The 22,249-nt window shown below is 39.6% G+C and overlaps 1 protein-coding gene across 2 annotated transcripts; it reads right to left on the bottom strand.

Moving 5' to 3' along the window:
- Positions 1–3,629: 3,629 nt before the first annotated feature.
- LOC148347801 (uncharacterized) lies at positions 3,630–20,728 on the bottom strand. 2 transcript variants are annotated; one of them, XM_088323665.1, is made up of 11 exons: positions 20,509–20,728; positions 20,257–20,432; positions 17,889–17,960; positions 14,916–14,968; positions 14,770–14,842; positions 13,279–13,367; positions 8,788–8,926; positions 5,814–5,852; positions 5,683–5,742; positions 5,532–5,609; positions 3,630–4,222 (listed from the first exon to the last, which is right to left on the bottom strand). In XM_088323665.1, exons 1-11 carry the CDS (start codon positions 20,516–20,518, stop codon positions 4,175–4,177), a joined length of 837 nt encoding a protein of 278 aa, XP_088179791.1. In that variant the 5' UTR covers positions 20,519–20,728; the 3' UTR covers positions 3,630–4,174. The 2 variants fall into 2 exon arrangements, with proteins under 2 accessions (XP_088179791.1, XP_088179792.1); XM_088323666.1 differs by lacking the exon at positions 17,889–17,960.
- Positions 20,729–22,249: the final 1,521 nt, after the last annotated feature.

Genomic DNA, 22,249 nt, shown 5'->3' with positions numbered 1-22,249 from the left:
AGAGATAAAGAGGGACACAGAGAGTGTAAGAGTATAAGAGAGAGAGAAATAAATACAAGTACAGTGCCTTTGTTCGAGGCACCTGGCTTTGGCAACATCAAGTTGACATATTTCAACCTGCAGCTCATTTTTCTTTTGCGCTTCTCTGAGTGTTGTCTCGCGGGCCGAATTCAATCCCTTAGCGGGCCTGATCCGGCCCGCGGGCCGCCTCTTTGACACCTGTGCTATAGAGTATAAGTGTGTTTTAAGCAGAGATTGAAACTGCTCCACAGAGGTTGCAGATCGAATTTTAGAGGGTAGATTATTACACAGCACCTTAGCCCGAATAAACTTAAGGTGGTATACAAATTGCCCACGACCTCATTTTTTTAGGGTGCAGTTACACTATGAGCTGCAGATGGCAGTCACGAGTAAAGAAAGACAACCACTGTCAACTAGTTTGAAAGTACTTTTATGGTAGTTTTAGTGGCATCATACTGCAAGTATTACCTAGTATACTCTTCATTTCAGTTTTGGAATTATCTTATTGTATATTTCTATATGTAAACACGATAATGTAGAAGAAACTACAGGGCACAAAATGGAAAATAGATACCTCAGAACCTTTTGGGAATTTTTGTTGTTGCTAAGTGACTTACTTTTCATTGGACTACAAAAAAACATGGAAACCGGTGCTTTTTTTTATTATTAGAAGCGAACTAATTCAATATTTCTAGACCAGGAGAAGACGCAACATAAGAGAATAGCAAACTAATCTTTAATAATAACTTTTTCTCAATCATTTAGGATCTGGAATCAGCATTGTCAAGTTGGGGCCGCTGCCCATTAATGGCAAGGTTCATCTATGAAGAGCAGAATGACGCTTTACACCGAAAAACAACAGCGATCAGATGATGAAGGTGCTGTATCCTAGTAAAACCAGGAGATTTCTCTTGCTACTGGTAACTATGGATACCAGTACTATCTGTTGTGTGTGACGGAGACTAAACCTACCACCAGTCTTCCCTATAAGCTGCGCGCGTGCGCAATTGCGCACTGCTCGCACATTCTCAGCGCACAAGAAAATCTAGCCAGCGCACAAAAAATCAGGGCTCAAAATTACTAATTAAGACGCGACTTAAGTCAAAGTGACAGTGCATGAAGGTCAAAATACACGGGTTCCCCTGACGTTGTGTCCTAAATGCGGTATTTTGAAGTCGAACGAAGTTGAGTAAAGTTAGTAGAGTTTGTAGAGAACCAGCTTCTTCGGCTCGGCTCACTAAGAGGAACCGGCTCTTTCGGGTCCTAAACGGCTCTTCAGGTTGTTTTTGCTTCTTTCATCCCAACATGACCAAATATGATGTAAAATGGTGCACAAAATGACTTAAAGGAAGGGGGGAATAGAACAAAAAAGAAAAAAATACCAAAATGAAAAAGTAGTGAAAAGCTGAGAAAAAAAGAAACAAAAGGAAGAGAAAAAAATTAGAAAAAAGCCAGAAAAAATGAAAAGAAATGTAGGAAAACATTAAATAGAGAACAAAAAGAAAAAAGTAACTTGGAAAAAATAAGCACGATGAGATTTTTTTTAAAGGAATTAAAATGATAATAGAAAAAAAACAGGGAAAAAGAGGAAAAAGTTTGTGTTGCATTTAAATAATTTCCAATTATACCTAGTCAATCTTGTTGCCAACATTGTACTTCCACTAAAAAATGTAATTACACTTCTGTATTGTGCAACAGACTAAATAAGCCGCCTAAAATGTTAGTATTATGCAACAAAAGATACCAGGGATAAAAGAAAATCTTGTGAAAGAATTGTAAAAACAAATGACGTTTGTAAGCCCTGCAACCTTTGCAATCGTACATGAGTCAATTCACTCAGAAGTGAAAAATAATTTTGCATTGCCGGAAACTCAGCAAAATGTAACGTGATGTCAAGTTTTGGACATGTTTGATAATGAATTATCTTGCCACACTTGGGATTGCTGTTGCTCACTGTTGTTTCAAGCGTTGCTCACCGACTTTGTGTGAACGCTCAGACCCGTAAGGAAAAGGACAGGGAACATTGCCTACCACAAAACAATGTCCTGTACTTGCCCAAGACACACCACAGGAAGCGGTGCCCCTACCACCCAGGTTCTTTACAGGATCTGTGAACTGTGACAAGGATGTGAAACCAAACAACAAAAGGCAATGAAAAGTAAAATTTTACTATTTGTATTTTAATGTATACTATTTACTCGTTTAGTGGTCTAATATCCTCCTTTTCTTGTTAAGGCTGCGACCTGATAGAGAGGGAAAGTGAGAGAGTGAAAGACAAAAAGAGTAAGAAAGGGATGAAGAAAGAAAGAGAGGGAGAAAGAAAAAGATAGAAGAGACTTAAAGACCAAAAGTGAGGGAGCAAAAGAGAGAATAAAAGAGGAAACTGTGAGAGAAAAACAAAAAGGGAGAAGGAAACAGAAAATTGAAGAGAAATTCGAGAAAGAAAGACAAAAAGAGAAAGAAAGGGATGAAGAAGGAAAGAGAGGGAGAAAAAAAAAGATAGAAAAGAGACTTAAAGACCAAACGTGAGGGAGCAAAAGAGAGAATAAAAGAGGAAACTGTGAGAGAAAAACAAAAAGGGAGAAAGAAACGGAAAATTGAATAGAAAATCGAGAAAGAAAGACAGAGAAAGAAAGGGATGAAGAAAGAAAGAGAGGGAGAAAGAAAAAGATAGAAAAGAGACTTAAAGACCAAAAGTGAGGGAGCAAAAGAGAGAATAAAAGAGGAAACTGTGAGAGAAAAACAAAAAGGGAGAAGGAAACAGAACATTTAAGAGAAAATCGAGAAAGAAAGACAAAGAGAGAAAGAAAGGGATGAAGAAAGAAAGAGAGGGAGAAAGAAAAAGATAGAAAAGAGACTTAAAGACCAAAAGTGAGGGAGCAAAAGAGAGAATAAAAGGGGAAACTGTGAGAGAAAAACAAAAAGGGAGAAGGAAACAGTAAATTGAAGAGAAAATCGCGAAAGAAAGACAGAGAGGTGAAAAAAAGGGAAAATAAGAGAAACTACAGAGAGAGGAGGGAAATTAGACAGAAAGACAGAGAAAAGTAAGAGGGAGGATTGAAAGAAAAAAGAACTATAAGAAAAAAATATATAGCTCCATCTGCTTTGGGAGTGGCGTCATCAAGTATACTGTAATACACATCCGTCCATTATCTGCACCGCTTATCCTCAGTAGGGTCTCGGGGGTGCTGGAGCCCATCCCAGCCATCTTCGGACAGAACTGCTTGCCAGCCAGTCGCAGGGCCAATTAACCTGATGTGCATGTTTTTGGAATGTGGGAGGAAACCCACACAAGCACGGGGAGAACATGCAAACTTCACACAGGAGGTTCGATCTCATGACCTCAGAACTGCGCCGACGTGCTGCCCAAATATTCAATATGAGTGAAATATCAAAAATTTGCTAATCCATTTCACAACAGTGTTAATTTATATGAACAGTTTGATTTTGAAATGGAAACCATTTGGAACTTTGTAGTTGAACTTAATCTGAATAAACTTACCAGAGCTTAAAAAAACTGGTTTTATGGCCAAATTCAAGCACCTTTCAAGGACTTTAAAAGCCAAACTTCCAATTTCTCCAGTACCAATAAAAACAAAAAACAAAACTGTGAATCATGTATTTTGCAGAGCCACACGTATCAGCCATTTAAATATGATTTTTCAATCTTATCTTACATCTTGAGTAAATCGCGGATACGTTTCGGAGAAGCATGCACCTGCCCAGTTGGGCGGATGACATTTCTTAAGACAATCCCGTACAAACTCATGCCAGCTGCCGTTAAAGACGAGAGAAGAAATTCACCGGCAGAGCCAAGCCGCCAAAGAGCAGCGTCGGCCTCATTTTTCAGCACACTTGCTGAGAAAACACGGCTACAATTCCAAACATTTACAAACACGGTCTAAAATTGAAAGCACTTTCCAGTCCTTGAAAACACATTCAAACTCAAGCATTTTCAAAGACTCGTGCACCCGTACGAACCCTGAAAAAAAAAGACACTTTTCCCTGAAGCATTGAAATATTTCGTTCAATTTTACAGAAACAACGCAAGAGGAAACCAATAGATCTTTGAATTCAAGTGTGAACAAAAACAAAAATGGAGGCACATATAACAACTCTCACAGTAGATATTTTGAAAACAATTTAAGAGGATCTAAAAGATATCAAAGAGAATATCGTCGCTGTCCTCATCGTCGTTCTCCTGTGGACAAACGGAATATTTCATTAAGCATCGACAACCGGGGTTCGGGGAGTAACATTATGGATGCAACGGCGTTGTACGATTAGAATTTGTTTTAATTTGTTCCAGTTACACAAAAAAAAACTACCGTAAATTCCGGACTATAAGCCGCTACTTTTTCCCCAAACGTTCAACCCTGCGGCTTATTCAGTGATGCGGCCAATTGATGTCATTTTTCTAACGGCCGCCAGCGGCGCTCGAGTACAAAAGGTACGATTTAGACCGGTGGAATATATGCGCCGAGGAAGACTGCAACTTCTTGGCTTGTGCACAAATTAAATTAGCGTAAACCTATCCTCATCATGCAAAATGCAAAAAGAAAGGCACATAAAAAAATCCACCATCACCAACGGGTTCCGAAAAGCCGGTCTGCTGCGTGACGGAGAGGAGGGCACAGAATCAGGAGTGGATGGGAGCGTGGGACGAGGTCTATATGACAAAGTTTCTTTCCGACACTGAGGAAGACGACTTTGATGGCTTCAGTTCTAAGGAGGAAGATGAGGACGGTTTACCATGATTACTACAAGTACGGTATGTTTTTTTAACAGAGCGGTTTACTGTGTTCCAAACGTGTTGCTAGTAGCGTTTTGCTACCCTTCACAGTCACGGTTTGGGATGAAAGTTATATTATTATTATTAAAGCTTTGAAAACTCTCTCGGTGTATCGTCTTTCTTTGTAAATATGTGTAACCGTGTATAATATGAATTTGCAACTGTATATTTTTGTAATGTATTTATTTTAGACACTTATTCTGATATGTTTTGCACGGGCGAATGAAAAATAAGGGGCGGAACAAACGCGGGGTGACGGGAAGTGGGGTAAAGGTGAGACCTGTTTGTGGACGCGGCGGACAATAGTGGATATATATTTTTCCCACCCTTACCTTTGGAAATATACATTTTTTTCCCTTGGATTATTTTCAACGGTACCCAGACTCTACAGGTCTGCATCAAACCTTAAGTACCGGTATCATTTTCTGTTCATTTTGCCGGCTGTGGTTTTTGGACTGTGTACTCTATATTCAGTTACAATCGCGGGACTCAAAGTCGGGTTTGGGTTAAATTAGTGATTGTGTTACACGTTTTAACGTGGGCGCATGCGGCTTATATACAGGTGCGCCTTGTGTAAGTACAAAAGCGGTTATCCTCTTAAAATGTGGTGGGTGCGGTTTATAATCAGGTGCGCTCTATAGTCCGGAGTTTACGGGATTTAAACTACCCCGCCCCCACCCTGTCAACAACAAATAATGGACGTTTTCACCACCCTGACCTCAAAGCACTCAAAATTCCGTCTGTCTTCATCGCCGCTGCTGCTGCTGCTGTTGTCAGTGACTTCGTCCTCGGAATCCTGAGAGAGGAACCACAACATCTCACCACGAAATCAACAAGCTAGAACTTCCAGCGCGCTCATGAACACCCACCGACGGTCTTGTATCGGCTTTGGTTACTTCCACCGGGTTGCTTTTGAACTGTTGACTTCTCTGAAACACAGAAATATTTAGCGTGAATAAAGATGGGTGACGAATGATCCGGTGTCTCGAAAATGACTCACCCAAATATCGTCCTTCAGCTTTTGGTATTCTCTCTTCATCTACAAGATTGGAGAACCCGCATCAATGGCGTGCCATCAAAATGAGCAAAGAACATTGCGGTTATGAGTGCATGCAGATATTTTTTTGACCAGAAAACCTTTCAAATAATCTACAGTTTATTTTGCCTTATTGAAGTTACTAAATAGAGATTTGGGGAAATGCATATAAGAGTGTTATAGAATCTCTTATTCAATTTACACGAGATATTAGGATTGCATCTAACATATAAGAACATACAAGGGGTTTATAAAATCAAAAATGTTAAAATTTAAAGATATAGTGAAACTTAGAACCTTATGAGTATACATAGCAAGTAAGCACCAACTACCAACAAATACCTTAAAAATGTCCCTTCTTTACACCGATATATCAAGATTTTATTTCAGATTTGATTTCCTCTATGCTAGGAAAATGCTGGTTTACGAGTGATCCTGTTGTGGAGTCGGAGCGTGACATAATGAGGACACATTTGTTTAAAACAGGAAATTCCAGACTTGTTTCTCCCGAGTTTAAATGTCAGCGAGTGTTATCAATAATAATAGCCTTGGGTTTGCCAAGTAATAACATACTGCTTGGCTTGGAACAAGCGGTCAAGTCAGGCCAACGATTTTCTTGGAAATTGTGTAACTTCGGGGAAAACACGTAATGTTGGAAAATCGAAAAAGGACGCACCAACTTCGGGGAAAAACAACACGTGATATGGCTGATGCGATGTGTCTGCTATAGAGGGTATAAGAAAGCTGATTGTCTCCTAGACGAATGAGAACTCTGTTTTGGACACTGATGAACGAAATAAACGGCTTCTCCCTCTCCTGCCAAGATTCCTCTGCATTTTGTTTTTATAGTTCTGGGACGAGGCAATAAGGTCTGCTCCGAAAATCCCAAGAGCCAAGAAGAAATCCGCAGGTTCTAGAGCGTTCTCTACAGGAGTCTCCTCAGCCCATTGAGACTTCTTGTGATATACAAAGAAACATAACTTGACTTTGGGCATCCGATGCTATATGAGTCGCTAGCAATATTATTATAAGTACAGACGCTGGCCGACTTACGAACGAGGTTCCGGACGATCTTTCATAAGTTGAATTCGTTCGTAAGTTGCTTTAGTGCTATATTTTGTATAGAATGTATGTTTAAGGCTTGTATAAGTAACCTGTATTGTTTTGTACTAAAAAATAAACATTTTTTTAAATAATCTGCTCTATAAAGATAAATAAACTTTTGGAAGATGGGCTTAAAGAGTTAAGCGACTTCCTCCTCCGTGGAAGATAGTGGGCGAAAAGAAACGATCCAACCAGTTTCTCAACCGCATCAAGCTTTCTTATTCCACTTTCATTTAAACTGAAAAGGCTGGTCTCTTCTTTACACGTTACACCAACCATATTGAACGGACGCACGAGATATTAAAACAATAAAAATGTCAAAGTTCTTAGTGCGCTGGAGATACAATATAGAATGTTTCCACACGAACTAGGAAGAGGAAGCGGATTTCTTCTTCAGGGTGGATGCTGGGTGACCCCTCACAGCGCCACACGCCGGTAGAGGCGGAAAGAAGTACTACAGTAATGTCATGTACTTGGAAAAAGGTGCACACGATACAAAATCAAACTTACAGCAATGTCCAGATATTTTTCGACCTCCCAAAGAAAATGTTCAAATCTACCGTTTTACCTAAGTTGAATTGGTCGAAAGTAGGGGAGCATCTGTAGGAATAATCAAGTTTAAAATGTTATTTCCTTGTTTTAAATTTTCCTTTGTGGGGGAAAGTTTGGTTTTGAATACATTTTCCCTGCGAGGAAAAGAGGAGAAAAAAACGTAACAGGGGTGGGCACTTGAACGCCTCGGCTTCAGCCAACTACCTTTGGCCACATATTCACAGTGTTCTGGTTTGCCCGCGTCCCTGCGTCCTAGACGCATGATTTTTGCTGGGGACGCATAGTCTCAAATCAACGTGCGTCCCTGGGACGCAACCTTTTTGACACAAAATGGTCATTATTACCCGATTCCTTTTTTTAACAAAGATTAATTGCACTCCAAACTTTTCGTCAGGCATTTTCGTTTTGGTCTCGCGGTTCGAGTTTTCGTCTGCACGCCGATCTTGGCCAACGAGATCTCGTTGTGGAGTGAAAGGAAGTTGTTTCTCCAGAGTTTAAAAGTCAGCGAGTTTTATTAATAATAATAGCCTAGGTTTTTTTTTTTAACAAAGATTAACTGCACTCCAAACTTTTCGTCAGGCATTTTCGTTTTGGTCTCGCGGTTCGATCGGCATGCAGACGAAAACTCGAACCGCGAGACCAAAACGAAAATGCCTGACGAAAAGTTTGGAGTGCAGTTAATCTTTGTTTAAAAAAAAGTAATCAGGTAATAATGACCATTTTGTGGCAAAAAGGTTGAAGTCCGTCTTTTTTTAGAGAACCGGCTTTTTTGGCTCAACTCATTAAAAAGAGCCGGCTCTCAAGCGGCTCACTTGCTTTGATGATTGATATTACCAATTATGTTGTATAAAGGAGTTAAGAAAAAAAGGAAGTATAAAAGGAGAAAATGAAAAAAAAGACAGGTTTGTGGTTATCCCTTTAACCAACAATAATTTGATTCAGAAATGAATTAATAATTTGATGATTAAAACTGAATGAATATATAGATTTATATTATATATTTGTCGCCGATTTACAACCGCTATAACACTAAATTTTGGGGACCCCTAGATCTCTGTTGGGACCCATAGATTTTGGAGCATGCGAGTCCCCGGGACCCATCACTTTTCAGAGGTAAAATGAACACTGTATTTATATATAATATTTATGTGTGTTCAGCAGTTTTTTTTTGTTTGTTCTGTGCAAATAATTTGATAGTGGTTGATGCCGCCTTCATATTTTTTTGTGTCGTGCCCAAATAAACTTCATACATTCATTGGGAAATGACATTTCGCAGGCGTACCTTAAAACAGCGTTCGTTGAAGTTGTTCCTCTCCTCCTCGGTTAACGCACGCCAGTGTGAGGCCCACCACTGCACGTAATCTTTTCTGACAATGTCCTTTGGCACCTTTATCTCTTTGCAGAAGAGGGTATAACCGCTACTGTTCACACAAATTCAAACCACAATTTATCCATCTATATCTATCTATATATCTAAATCTATATCTCTACAGTGGGACCTCGGTTATCGCGGTTCATGGGGACCAAAACCACCCGCGATAAGTGAAAATCCGCGAAGCAGCAGCGCACCTTCTAGAAAAACCTTTGGAGTACACCCCCCCTGTATACAGTACAATACAGTACACCATATGCAGGGATCAGAATTTTCCGCGGATCCGCGGATTTCCGCTGTTTTTGAACCCCAAAGGCATTCCGACTTTTTCACTTTTTCTCTTGCGTAGCAAACAAATTCAAAATCCGACTGTCTCACTCTTTCCTTTATTGCTCTGGCGCACCCTGGCGGCCGTTAGAAAAATTGGCCGCATTGTCGCACAAGCTGCAGGGACTGAACTGCATTTGAACTTATCTTGCAGTATTTACAAAAAAATCAGTTATGTGGGCAAATTATTTTAATCTTCTAAAAATGTTACTTAAATGATAAATATAAGCATGGTTTTGGACAAGTAAATTGCCTAAAACCCAGGTTTTTTTGGGGGGGTGGGGGGGGCTCCGCCCTGGTTTATTCCTGGACGCTGGCTATTTCAGCTGAAAATGAAAATCTCCATTCTGATCCCTGCATATGGAATACGGTTAGAGAGAGATTCTTGTTAAACAATCAAACAATAAAACAAAATTTAACTTACCTCTTACAATAAATTCTTTTAACCTCGGATTAGGTTTGCATCCAGGCTGATTTTCTTCGCCCAACAATCGTGGATCCAAATAACCAGTGCATTTTCCATTCGCACCATGGTCTTATTCTGGGGGTTTACAACCCTTTTGGCATCTTTCGTGAAAGATATTGCAGCAGTTTTGCGGATGTTCTTCTCTTCCTTCTTTATGTACCCTACCGTGGATTCATTCAGGCCATATTGACGGGCTACGCTAGCGTAGCTATTTCCTGCTTTCAACTTGTCCAATAAACTCACTTTTTCGTTAATCGTTAACATCTTTCGCTTTTTCTTCGGTTCACAAGCTGCACCAAGGGATGGAGAGCGTTTAGGAGCCATCAAGAGGACTTCACAAAACTTTAAAAGACAAAGGCTACAGAAAAGGCGAGAAGCGTACTGTATTGTGCTGTACAGTATACGTACGAGATATGCGTGGCATACTGTAGTGAATGGGCCAATGGGGAGTCGAGTATTCAGCGAGTGCTGGCCAATGAGCTTGCGTTTATGGCCGTGACGCTTAGCGTATACGTGGATTTCTTAGTGTTTTAAAATTTTGCGAAATGATGCAATTAATAATTCTAATTGAACATTTTGTTTTCAAATTTTGTAAAATAATGTAATTTCTAATTTTAATGTAATATTTTTCATTATTATTATTATTTTTTTTAAATTTCATTGATTTTTTTGTAACTGTTACAGGCCGCGAAGCTCTGAACCCGCGAACTTTGTCAAAGCGCGAAGTAGCGAGGTCCCACAGTATATACATCATATATATATATCAGGGATGTGATTTGACCAAAGTGAAATTATCTGAAAATTAGCGGGGGGGGGGGGGGGGGGGGGTGATTGCTAGCTGGGGGGGGGGGGGGGGGGAAACCAGGTAGGACCAGGGCAGTAAAAAGTACAATAAGTATAGGCCCTACAGTAAAGTGTTGGTGTAATGTACACATGAAAATCTATTATTGTAATTGTTAAATATTTATGGCCATTTTTATTACGTTATAATATTTTCGAAAAAAATGGGAAAACTGTCAAATAAATTTGAAAAGTTTACCACCTACCTCAAAATTCACGACTCTATCAGCAACTGGTACAGGTTGTTGGGGTGGATCACGTCTCTTTATTACCGCTTCCGATTGTGATGTCAATAAGGGATGGAGGCCGTAAAGTTTTGGAGTTTTCGTTTGGGCACCGAAACTTCCAGCGATGGAATAATTTGTCGTTCTTGACTGGAGTTCTTTCACGTGTTTTTTGCTCTTTGCGTGACTTTCAAGAGCTTTGAAACCTCTCCCACCATAGTCGATGGTATCATGACACCAAATGCAAAGTGCTTTCCCGGCACGATCGATCTTCCGAATAAAGTCATTGAACAAATTCGTCACAGTCTTCTTTCCAACATTCGTAGATAATTCCTTCTCCAACCAGTCCCATCGAAACTTGTTTTTTACAATCTTATCAATTTCTTTAGCTCGCGGAGCATCTTTGCGTTCGATCACGGACATCTTTCTTTAAACACCCGGCAAAAACGTGTGAGAAATGAACAATGGCACACTCCTATAACAAGCGCGTTTATTGGTCAACACGAGACTTCAACCAATCGCAAGTACGTTTCATTTCAGTTACGGAAACACTCAAATGGCATGCTGTCGAGACGAAATCGTTTTTTTTTTACCAATTAAAACACCGGAAATTTTAAAATTTTATTTTTGGAGATAAAAAAAGCGGAATTCCGCGAATTAGCGGAAAAATCACATCCCTGATATATATATATATAAAGGCTGCAACTAACGATTATTTTAATAATCAATGAATTGGATTTTTTTTTAAAAAACATTTTTTAAATTTCCTCCATTATTCAAATATTGAAGTTTTGGACGGATCGAAAAAAATTGTGCACAACACAACAGAAAATTCTGTAATATAAAACATTAAAAAAAAAAAAAGTGTTTGACAAATAACTTAACAATAACCAAAACTTCATACAAATGAATGCTATACACCTGCAAATGTGTAATATACTCTTTTCCTACCACATTATCCAAAGATCATATTACACTTGGACATTAAGACAAAAACGAAGAAAGTGCGATAAATTACGTTTTTATGTGTATCAAAAACAAAACAACCAAAAAGATGTAAGGCCACTTTTCAAACTGTTGTCAACAAATTAGTTTTTTGGGGTTAAATCTTTGAAAATGATCAACATTCCCAATGTGAAATCAATATAGAATATGCTTAAAAGGCTGAGAAACACATCAGCATTAGTAATCGTTTTTTTACTTTATATATTTGATCATGGCGGCGCAGTGGTTAGCGCTTGTGCAGCACAGTTCGAGTCATGGGAACCTGTCGTGGGTTCAAATCCAGCTCCAGACTTCCTGTGCGAAGTTTGTATGTTCTCCCCGTGCTTGCGTGGGTTTCCTCCGGGCACTCCGGTTTCCTCCCACGTTCCAAAATCATGCATTTCAGGTGAATTGGCCGGTCCAAATTGTCCCTAGGTGTGAATGAGCGAATCAGTTGTCTGTCCCTGTGTGCCCTGCGATTGGCTGGCAACCCGTTCAGGGTGTCCCCTGCCCACTGCCCGGAGATGGCTGGGATGGGCTCCAGCCCCCCCGCGACCCTAATGAGGATAAGCGGTATGGCTAATGAGATGAGATATTTGATCATTGTATTTCAGCAGCACTTTTTGTTCCACTGCTAACTTTGTAGTGTTGACCTATTTAATGCAAATTTAGTTTGAAATAATGCAATGTTCATTAAAAAAAAGATAAAAAAAAAGAGAAGAAGATACCTTTATAAAAACGGTCTCAAAACGTCCTCTGCCGGACCAAAGTGGTACTACAACTAGACGACTTCCCAATGAGATCCAAAGCACTTACAGTGGAACCTCGGATCTAGACCATAATCCGTTCCAGAACCCTGTTCGAAAATCGATTTGTTCGATCACCGAAATCATTTTTCCCATTAAAAATAATGTAAATCGTTTTAATCCGTTCCAACACCCTGAATGTTTACCTTGAATGTTTAACGTAAACATGAAGCTAACCCAGGCTAATCGTACGTTCGCGTTATCGTAATCTTCCGTACGAAAGATTACGCTAATATGAACGTGTAAGAATAAAAAAATCAGGTCGTTTACAAGTCATTTAGCACCCGGGTCTCCACAACAAGTGGTGAGCGGTTCATTGCAAAGGGGGCTCCGTTCCAACACCCTGAATGTTTACCTTGAATGTTTAACGTAAACATAAAGCTAACCGAGGCTAATCGTACGTTTGCGTTATCGTAATCTTCCGTACGAAAGATTACGCTAACATGAACGCATTACCGGCGTTTGAACTCCGATTTTTTGACCGAACAGCGAAGCAAGAATTTCTCGAAATTTTTGGTCGGACTCCGATTTGTTCGAACTGAGAGGCGTTCGAAAATCGAGGTTCCACTGTATTTGCATTGATATCACATGAATCGATAAGTGTTGGCAACAAATTGCCTTAATAATCGATTGGTTGTTGCAGCCTTTATATATATATATATATATATATATATATACACACATATATATATGCACAAAATAAATAATCGATGCAAGGGTTATGAAACATGTAAAATAGGAATTTGAGGCTTACTGTGGGGGCTTTCGGGGTGAGGAACCCTCTGTAGGTTTTGGGGGTGCAGAATCTTCTGTGGATTTGTCCAAACTCTTTTGCTTTTGATTCTAGAAATCAGTCATGTATGCAACATTAGTCCATAAACAAGCACAGCGATCCTTTGGTTTTTGCGGTTAACGGGGACCAGAACCACCATCGAAAATTGAAAGTCCACAGGGTAGCGTCACACCTTTATTTGTGGGTGCGGCTTTCATTCGAGGGGGACTTGCTGGTTTGACGACAGAGAGAGAACCATTTGAACCCAGTATCTTAAATTCGTCGATGGAGTTTTTTGGGGGGCGCTACTTTAATAAAAGCCTTGCCGACTGAAAGCGAGCGAGCTAAAGATATATGGTTTGAGCGGCATGACAAAAGGACCAGGACACAAACTCTTCTTAGCGAGATGCGGAGGAACGCAGAGCAGGTGTCCCGTCACAGTGCAGCATGAAAAACGCTATCTGCATTGGCCAATCAGCATCTGAGATCTCAAGTCAAGAGGTGCTAGCCAATCAGCATATTGTTTTTTTTAATAAATATTTTAACTGAAGCGGGAAGCATCTAGGGGTCTCTTGTACATGCCTTTCACAGTAGATGCCCTAAATAGGCATACTATGTGATACAGTATCTGATGAGACACAATAGAGCTGCAGTAACAATCTCCATATTCAACATTGAACGTGTTTTACATATTTTATAACTAAAATGCCTCAATATTAAAGATTTAAATCTATAAAAAGTGATCAAATATACAATTTAAAAAAATAATCACAGATTAAAAAAACAACAACATCAAAAGATGAAAATATTTAAAAATATTTAAAAAAAATATATAATACAAAAAGGCGTTCTTATCTGCGAATGTTTTTTGTGTGTGTAATGCAATCTCTCAGTTATTGTGGTTAACGAGGACCAGAACCCTTGCGATATGCAAAAATCCACCATTGAGCACCCCCTTGCTTTTTACACGCACTCTTCCGGCCCCTACTTCCTGCAATAGTCGAGCGGGAAAACGAGTGCTGTTTATTTTAGGAGGAAAGAACTCAAAAAAAGGCTGCAATGCATTACACAAATTTGGTCTCAGCATGTCGACTGGGGAGAATGGATCACAGCCAGACAATAGTGTTTCTTTTTAGGCGGCACACAATGGCACCTTGGGCAGCATGATCTGAAAAAAAAGCCCTCTACCAGCAATAGTTGACCGGGGATAATGGACCACAGCCACAACCGTGCCTTTCATTATTCGTGGCTGGTCCCTGCTTGCAGCAAGATGGGATTGGGGATAAAGGACACACCACCAATGGTGCTTGCTCCCACCAATATGCGATTGGGGATAATGGGTTACGGCTGCACGAGTGCAGTTCACTATTTGATGGACAGGGCGGATAAAAAGAGTTTTATACATAATATTGCTTGTATTGTATTCTTAATTATATTTATGTTTTAGATATAATTCAATTTTGAATTCAGTACCTTACAGATCTGTTGCTTTAGTACTTGAGGTGTTTTCTTGGCAGGGCAGCTTCTCTTTTGCACATTCTCATCACTGCAACAACAAAAATCCCAATATCACATGCTGCATTCAGTCATTTTATTAACAACCTTGTTTATTTTATCACCTTGATTTCCGCTTGTATTCTCTATATACAGGTTGGTTCTTTGCACACGGTTCCTGTAATTGGCGGAGAAGAAATCGTGATTTTTGCGTTTACATTCTAATCGCAAAAATTAAAAAATCCTTTCTCAAGGCACTGTAGTCGTCTATGATTAGTTTTGAAAAGCTCTTGGTCGTCCAGGAGAGGGAGCTGTTCCTGATATTTGTATATGTTCTCTGTGAAATTTCACTCTGTAGACCACGTCTCCGCGCAAAGACAAAAATTATCAGTTATTCTGTGTATTAGAGGTCGAACGATAAGTGGCACCGATTAGCGGCAGTTTGACGGATTTCTCCATTTTCATTTATTCAGCGGGTCAATTTAATATATTTAAAACTGGGTTAAACAGGCTCAGATGCAGCCAAGCATCTTTCTCGCCTTCTGTCCAGGGTTCCTACAGCTTAAGGCAAGTCAAATTCAAGACTTAGGACTTCATAAAGACCAGGTCAACAAAAAAACACATTTGAAACTAACAAAATACCACATGAATTAGAGGCCATTTTAAACAAATGCATATTTCAATTTCAAAACTGGCAGATAACTACTAATTGCAAAAGTACCTTTCTGCTATGTTCATCAAGCATCATGATGAATGAAAAATGACTTAACTGAATCTTTTTAGTTTAAACAAATATAAATCTGATTGTTGTGTTAAAATGTTTTAGCCTTTCCAAAATAGAGTGTAAGAAATGTTAATGCCAATTAAGGCCTTTTTATAAGAATAATGAATTCAATGCCCTATAAGACTTTAAGGATCCGCGTGAACCCCGTCTGTCTCGAGCGCTACCAAACCAGCGCACTCTGATTGGATAATAAACCAGGGGCGGAGCCACTGAAGCAGGAAGAAGAATGTTAGAGTGGAGTACACAGAAGCAGCTCTAACTCCTGAGTCTCGACATGCCTGTGAATCAAGACCGCTGAAATTGAGACGTCTGTGGTAGTAGAGCTTGTGTGTGATCGAGATATCACTTGTTTAAGTGGAGACTGATATATTAGCTTTTATCATAACACTAGTCCGTCAATTAAAGGCATGCTAAAGTGGAAGGCGGGGTGATTAGCTGTTACCATAACATTAGTTCGTCAATCTGGCTCTAAAACAGGAGTGCCGACACTTATCTATTCCAGAGCGCCATTAAAATGCCGTTGCATTTTTTGTTTGAAGTTCATTTTAGTCGTGTTGGTTGTAATGACATTTTTATTCATTTAAAAAAAAAAATAATCAGGCAGCTATTCAAGTTTGAATGTACCTTTATATGAGTTTATTTCCAGCACTGTTTTAGGTTTAAGTGAAAGATTAGTCATGTTAGTTGTGTTGAAATTCTGATTTCAGTGAGCTATTTAAGTTTTATTTGAATTGATATCAGATATTAGTTTTCTTTTTGCATCATTAAATATCTTGTACGCAAATTTTTAAGCTTTTACAGCAAAGGAATATCGTCTCCAAATCTCAGTTATCGGCCTACACGCGATACCAATAATAATATTATGTTGACATCAGTGTTCTCGTTTTCCCGCGTCCCTGCGTCCTAGACGCATCAATTTTGCTGGGGACGCAACTTTTTTTGACAAAAAATTGTCATTATTACTCGATTCCTTTTTTTTTTAACAAAGATTTACTGCACTCCAAACTTTTCGTCAGGCAGATCCGCCATTGTTGTTTTGGTCTCGCAGTTCGAGTTTTCGTCTGCACGCCGATCTCGGCAAACGAGATCTCGTTGCTTCGAGATGACGTCATTGTTGTGGTGGTTTTCGTCGAGGGAAGGTGAAAATCAACACAAAATTGGTAATTTCTTCAGTGTCGGTAATAAGTCGAAACATAATGCTGAAAGTGATAACAACGGCAATAATTCCGGCTTGAAAAAACTGCGGATACATTTATCGGAAGATCGCGGAGGCAAGAAAACACGTGTGTTGAAGTCAACGATTGGACGAAAGAACATAAACAAAAGAATACTCCTTGCAAGAAAAGGACTTTTCTGCCAAAAGGGACTCAATTATATTCCTGGTGACGCTATGAGGAGGATGATAATGGATTGGACCTTGAGAAGGCATTACAACTGTGGCGGGACAGCAAACCACGAAGAATATATGAACTGAAAAATCCGAAGTGATAACTTGCTTTGTATTACCAATTAACTGTGATGATTAAAACTGCATTCATATATAGATTAATATTTCAGCATTATTATTTTGTATAATGTACAATATTGTGAACTGAAAAATCTGAAGTGATTAATGCTTTGTATTACCAATAAACTGTGATAATTAAAACGGAATGAAAATATAGATGAATATAATTATTTCAGCAAGATTATTTTGTATACAGGAGAAAAAGTCTGAAACCTAGCCGGGGGTTTAGGGGCCCAGGGCAGAGCCCAGTGGGGGGGGGGGGGGGGGGGGGGGTGGTTGGGTGGGGTGGGGGGGCGATGCCCCCCCAAAGCTCCTGGGTTTTAAGCAATTTACTTGTCCAAAACCATGCTTGAATTAATAATTTAACATCTTTAGAAGATTTAAATAACAAAATAATTTGCCCACATACCTGATTTTTTTGTCAATACTGCAAGGTCAGTTCAAATGCAGTTCAGACCCTGCAGCTTGTGCAACGATGTGGCCAATTTATGCAATTTTTCTAACGGCCACCAGGGTGCGCCAGAGCAATAAAGGAAAGAGTGAGACAGTCTGATTTGTTTGCTACGCAAGTGAAAAAGTCGGAATTCCGACTATAGTCGGAAAAATCACATCCCTGTGTATAATGTAAAATATTGTTGTGAACTGAAAAATCTGAAGTGATAACTGATTTGTATTACCAATAAACTGATGATATGCGAGTCCCCGGGACCCATCACTTTTCACAGGTCAAATCAACACTGTGACATGCAAAAAAACAAAACAATATCTAACTTATGGCTCATGTTAATGTCTACTTCTGGGTTCTACCTGTTGTCTCATCGTTGAAATTTGAACTGCAGCTTCGTCCACAAGCTCCGTGAGTGTTCGGAGTTTGCGTAGCTGAAAAAAAAAAAGAACGTGTGCATGTAAAAGCTTTGCAAAGTAAACTTCAATCGGTAATTGACATTTGTCAGGACATTAACTTAGCTTGCTTATACATTTCCCGTTGAATATAATTTAGAGTAGACCCTGGGTCACAACGACCCTACCTTTCCATGATTTTACTCAGGGTTGGGTAGGGTTACTTTAACTGGATTACTTTCAATGAATTTTGGATGACTCCAATACCAAATTGGCTAAAAAAAAACAAAAAAAACTAAATATGAATCAAATGATGACTCACAACAGGTGGTAAGCTTTCTCCCCTGGCTTTGATCTCTTGGATCTCCGGCAAAACGAACATAAAACGCCACAGAAACAAAATGAAAATAAATCATTTTTGCCGTTCCATGTGTTCCGTTACTCCCCAAGCCTGCACAAAATTTAGTCATTTTGTTCATATCTAGTTACTTTTGTCTTTTATTAGCATATTTGGTATTGGAGTAATCCAAAAGTAATTGAAAGTAATCCAGTTAAACTAACCCTACCCAACCCTGATTTTACTTCATGGGAAATTAGCTGTTTTGGGGCCCCTCTATATGGCGTGTTCCCCACTATACATCATTAATACCAAATCAAAAAAATTCAGCCCAACAACTGACAAATTTAAACGGATGTGTTACGAAGCACCAATTTCTAAATATTTTTGCCTATTCATCCTGACGGTCTTTTGTTTCTATTTAATAATAATAATAATAATTTCCTTGTATTGTCATTCTGTGTAACAATGTACACAGAACGAAATGTCGATTGCACCTGACCCGTTGTAGCGAGCCGATGCAGCCGCAGCCAACAGAGGGCGCCGCCGACCACTTTTTAAGTCTTAGGAATGACTCGGCCGGGGCGCGAACCACCGACCTCCCAGTCTCAAAGCGGGCGCCTTACCATCTAGGCTACTGAAGGTGGGGTGCATTGTCTGAGGTGATCTTATAAAGTTTGAAATTAAATACTAACTGAGTTCAAACAGCCTTTATCTATGTTTCTATCTTTCTCTTCCTCTCTTGCTCACTGTCGTTTCAAGCGTTGCTCACCGACTTTGTGTGGACGCTCAGACCCGTAAGGAAAATTACAGGGAACATTGTTGCTGACAGTGTTCCCTCTACGCTGCACTGCTCGCACATTCTAAGCGCACAAGAAAATCTAGCCAGCGCACAAAAATCAGGGCTCAAAATTATTAATTAAGAAGCGACTTAAGTCAAAGTTACAGTGCATGGAGTCAAAAATACACGGGTTCCCCTGACGTTTTGTCCTAAATGCGGTATTTTGAAGTCCAACGAAGTTGAGTAAAGTTAGTAGAGTTTTTCGAGAACCGGCTTCTTCGGCTCAGCTCACTAAACAGGAATCGGCTCTTTCGGGTCCTAAACGGCTCTTCCGGTTGTTTTTGCTTCTTTAATCTCAACATGACCAAATATTAAGTAAAATGATGCACAAAATGACTTAAAGGAAAGGGGGAATAGAACAAAAAAGAAAAAAATACCAAAATGAAAAAGTAGTGAAAAGCTGAGAAAAAAAAGAAACAAAAGGAAGAGAAAAAAGAAGGAAAAATTGAGAAAAAAGCCAGAAAAAAAGAAAAGAAAGAAATGTAGGAAAAAAGTAAATAGAGAACAAAAAAAAGTAACAGCTCGGAAAAAATAAACACAATGAGATTTTTTAAAAGGAATTTTTTTTAAAAAGTAGAAAAAAAAGAAGAAAAAGTTTGTGTTGCATTCAAATCATTTCCAATGATATCAAGTGAATCTTGTTGCCAACATTGTACTTCCATTAAAAAATGTGAATAAAAAGTTCTGTATCTTACAACCGACTCAATAAGCCCCCAAAAATGTTAATATTATGCGACAAAATATATCAGGAAATAAAAAGAAATGGATATCTTGTGAAAGAATTGTAAAAACAAATGACGTTTGTAAGCCCTGCAACCTTTGCAATCGTACATGAGTCAATTCATTCAAAAGAGAAAAATCATTTTGCATTGCCGGAAACTCAGCAAAATGTCAAGTTTTGGACATGTTTGATCATGAATTATCTTGCCACACTTGGGATTATGGTTGCTCACTGTTGTTTCGAGCGTTGCTCACCGACTTTGTGTGAACGCTCAGACCCGTAAGGAAAATTACAGGGAACATTGGTTGCTGACCCCTGGTATATACCATTGTGATGCTTTTAACTGTCCTACCTGTGTTTTGGATAGCATTACCTCATCACCATACGTTTCTATACCCCGCCATACGAATATTTCACCATGCGATCCCCAACTCACCGCGCATGAAACATGTCTCCACTTTTCCTGGCATTGCTCCGGCGAAAATGGATGGAACGCCACCTTTTTCCAGTTAAGATCCTTGGCCCCTTGCATATATGTTTTAATTCGGTCGGTGGCCGTCATGCTTGATTTAATCGCATTCAGAAGCTTCAAAAGATTGTCTTTTGTCCACTCTTTGGAACACAAGTTGAGAAAAAGAAACACATGTTGACATGCTGGCAGCATCGATGAATCGGACGCGGGACTTACCGGGGTCCATTTCGCTTTGAGTTGTCGGAGAGAATAACAATAGCTTTTAAAGCGTGTCATTAAGGTGCCATCTTATGAGTAAAATTAGGCAACATTAAATGTTTTTACTGCGAGTCCTGACATTTAAAATACATTTTAAAAGAACCGCAACGCAGTACAAAAACACGCGTATTTACCGGAAGTTGTAGTAGGTTTCATACAGTAGCCAATCACAGATGAGTATATGTCTTCTTCTATGTTTAATAATCACCACAGGTATTAGAGACGGCGCTCTCTACCGTTCGGTTGTATGTATAAAGGTCCTGCCGTTTAGCGTAAAGTACATACAGCAGGGGTGTCAAACTCATTTGAACTCGGGGGCCACACGATAGAACAAACATTCTGTTGGGGGCCGGACGAGTAGATTAAAGAGAAAGAGCGATAAAGAAATAAGGGAAAGAGAGAGGGAAAAGGAGAGAGGGCGGGACAAAGAAAGAAAAAGAGAGAGAGGGAAGGAGCTTGAGAAACAAAAGATAAAAAGTCGTGAGAGGGGGAAAAGAAAGTGTGAGGAAGAAAGAAATCCAAAGAGAAATAGAAGGACAGAAGGAGAGAAAAGAGAAAAGAAAGCGCGAAGGGTAGGAAGAGAGAAATTGAAAAGAGAGAAAAGGAAACTATGAAGTTAGAGCAAAATATATTAAAAAGACAAGGAGAGAGAAAGAGACAAAGAGCAACGAAGGAAGAGAAAAAGAGAGACACAGAGAGTGAAGGAGACAGAGAGTGGGAGGGAGAAGAGGTGTGGAAGAGAGAGAGAGAGAGAGAGAGAGAAGGAGAGAGCGTGAGAAACAAAGGAGATAGAAAAGAGAAGTCGCGAGAGAGGGGGAAAGAAAAGGAGAGGAAGAAAGAAATCCAAAGAGATATAGAAAGACGGAAGGAGAGAAAAGAGAAAAGAAAGCGCGAAGGGTAGAAAGAGAGAAAGAGAAAAGGAAAAAATGAAGTCAGAGCAAGAGAAGTTAAAAAGACACAGAGAGAAAGAGACAAAGAGCAACAAAGGAAGAGAAAAAGAGGGACACAGAGAAAGAGACAGACAGAGAGTGGGAGAAAAGGGGTGGAAGAGAGGGAGAGAGAGAGAGAGAGAGAGAGAGAGAAAGAGAGAGAGTGAGTGTTGTCTCGCGGGCCGGATTCAATCCCTTAGCGGGCCTGATCTGGCCCGCGGGCTGCCTGTTTGACACCTGTGTAATACAGTATCCTCATGGGCGTAACCAGATGGTTTTTGAGGGTGCTGAAGCCCCCCCCCCAGATTTAACCCGAGCACCCCCAAGAATTATAGCGTTTATAAAATGTTATTTTCCTGAATAAAGGACAGGATAGGCTTGAATATAATAAAAACGCTAGTTACTAGAAAAAGGTGAAAAAAAAAAAGATATTAACAACAGTGCTTATTATTGTAGCTAATTAAAAGAGATACGACAATTCCATGTGGCATACTACACCATTTCTTATTTATTCATATTTGAATTTAAATGCACCTGAAAAACAACATCACTCAATGTCACGGTTGCCATGGCGCCCAATTGGCGCCGCCTGTCTGGCACCAGCTGCAGCTCGTTGACAGATTGGCTTTCCGTCTATTTAAGCTCAGTGCTCTCACCCTTCCTTTGTCAGTCCGTCAACAAACCTCTGCCCAGCAAGACGTGGGTTTTGACTCGGTCTTGTTTCCTGTTGGTATTTCCTGTCCCGTCTATTCCTGTCCTGTTTATTATTC

The sequence above is a fragment of the Urocampus carinirostris genome, chromosome 19 (genome assembly GCF_059441175.1).
Source record: "Urocampus carinirostris isolate Australia breed hairy pipefish chromosome 19, RoL_Ucar_1.0, whole genome shotgun sequence".
Classification (NCBI taxonomy): domain Eukaryota; kingdom Metazoa; phylum Chordata; class Actinopteri; order Syngnathiformes; family Syngnathidae; genus Urocampus; species Urocampus carinirostris.
This window is presented reverse-complemented; position numbering and strand designations above follow the sequence as displayed.

Excerpts from the sequence above, each read along its gene's own strand:
- LOC148347801 (XM_088323665.1), bottom strand. Across the intron at positions 8,927-13,278 it reads TCACCCCGAAAGCCCCCACA|TAGCGGTTATACCCTCTTCT; the intron begins GTAAGCCTCAAA and ends TTGTGTGAACAG. Across the intron at positions 5,610-5,682 it reads AAGCCGATACAAGACCGTCG|GATTCCGAGGACGAAGTCAC; the intron begins GTGGGTGTTCAT and ends TTCCTCTCTCAG.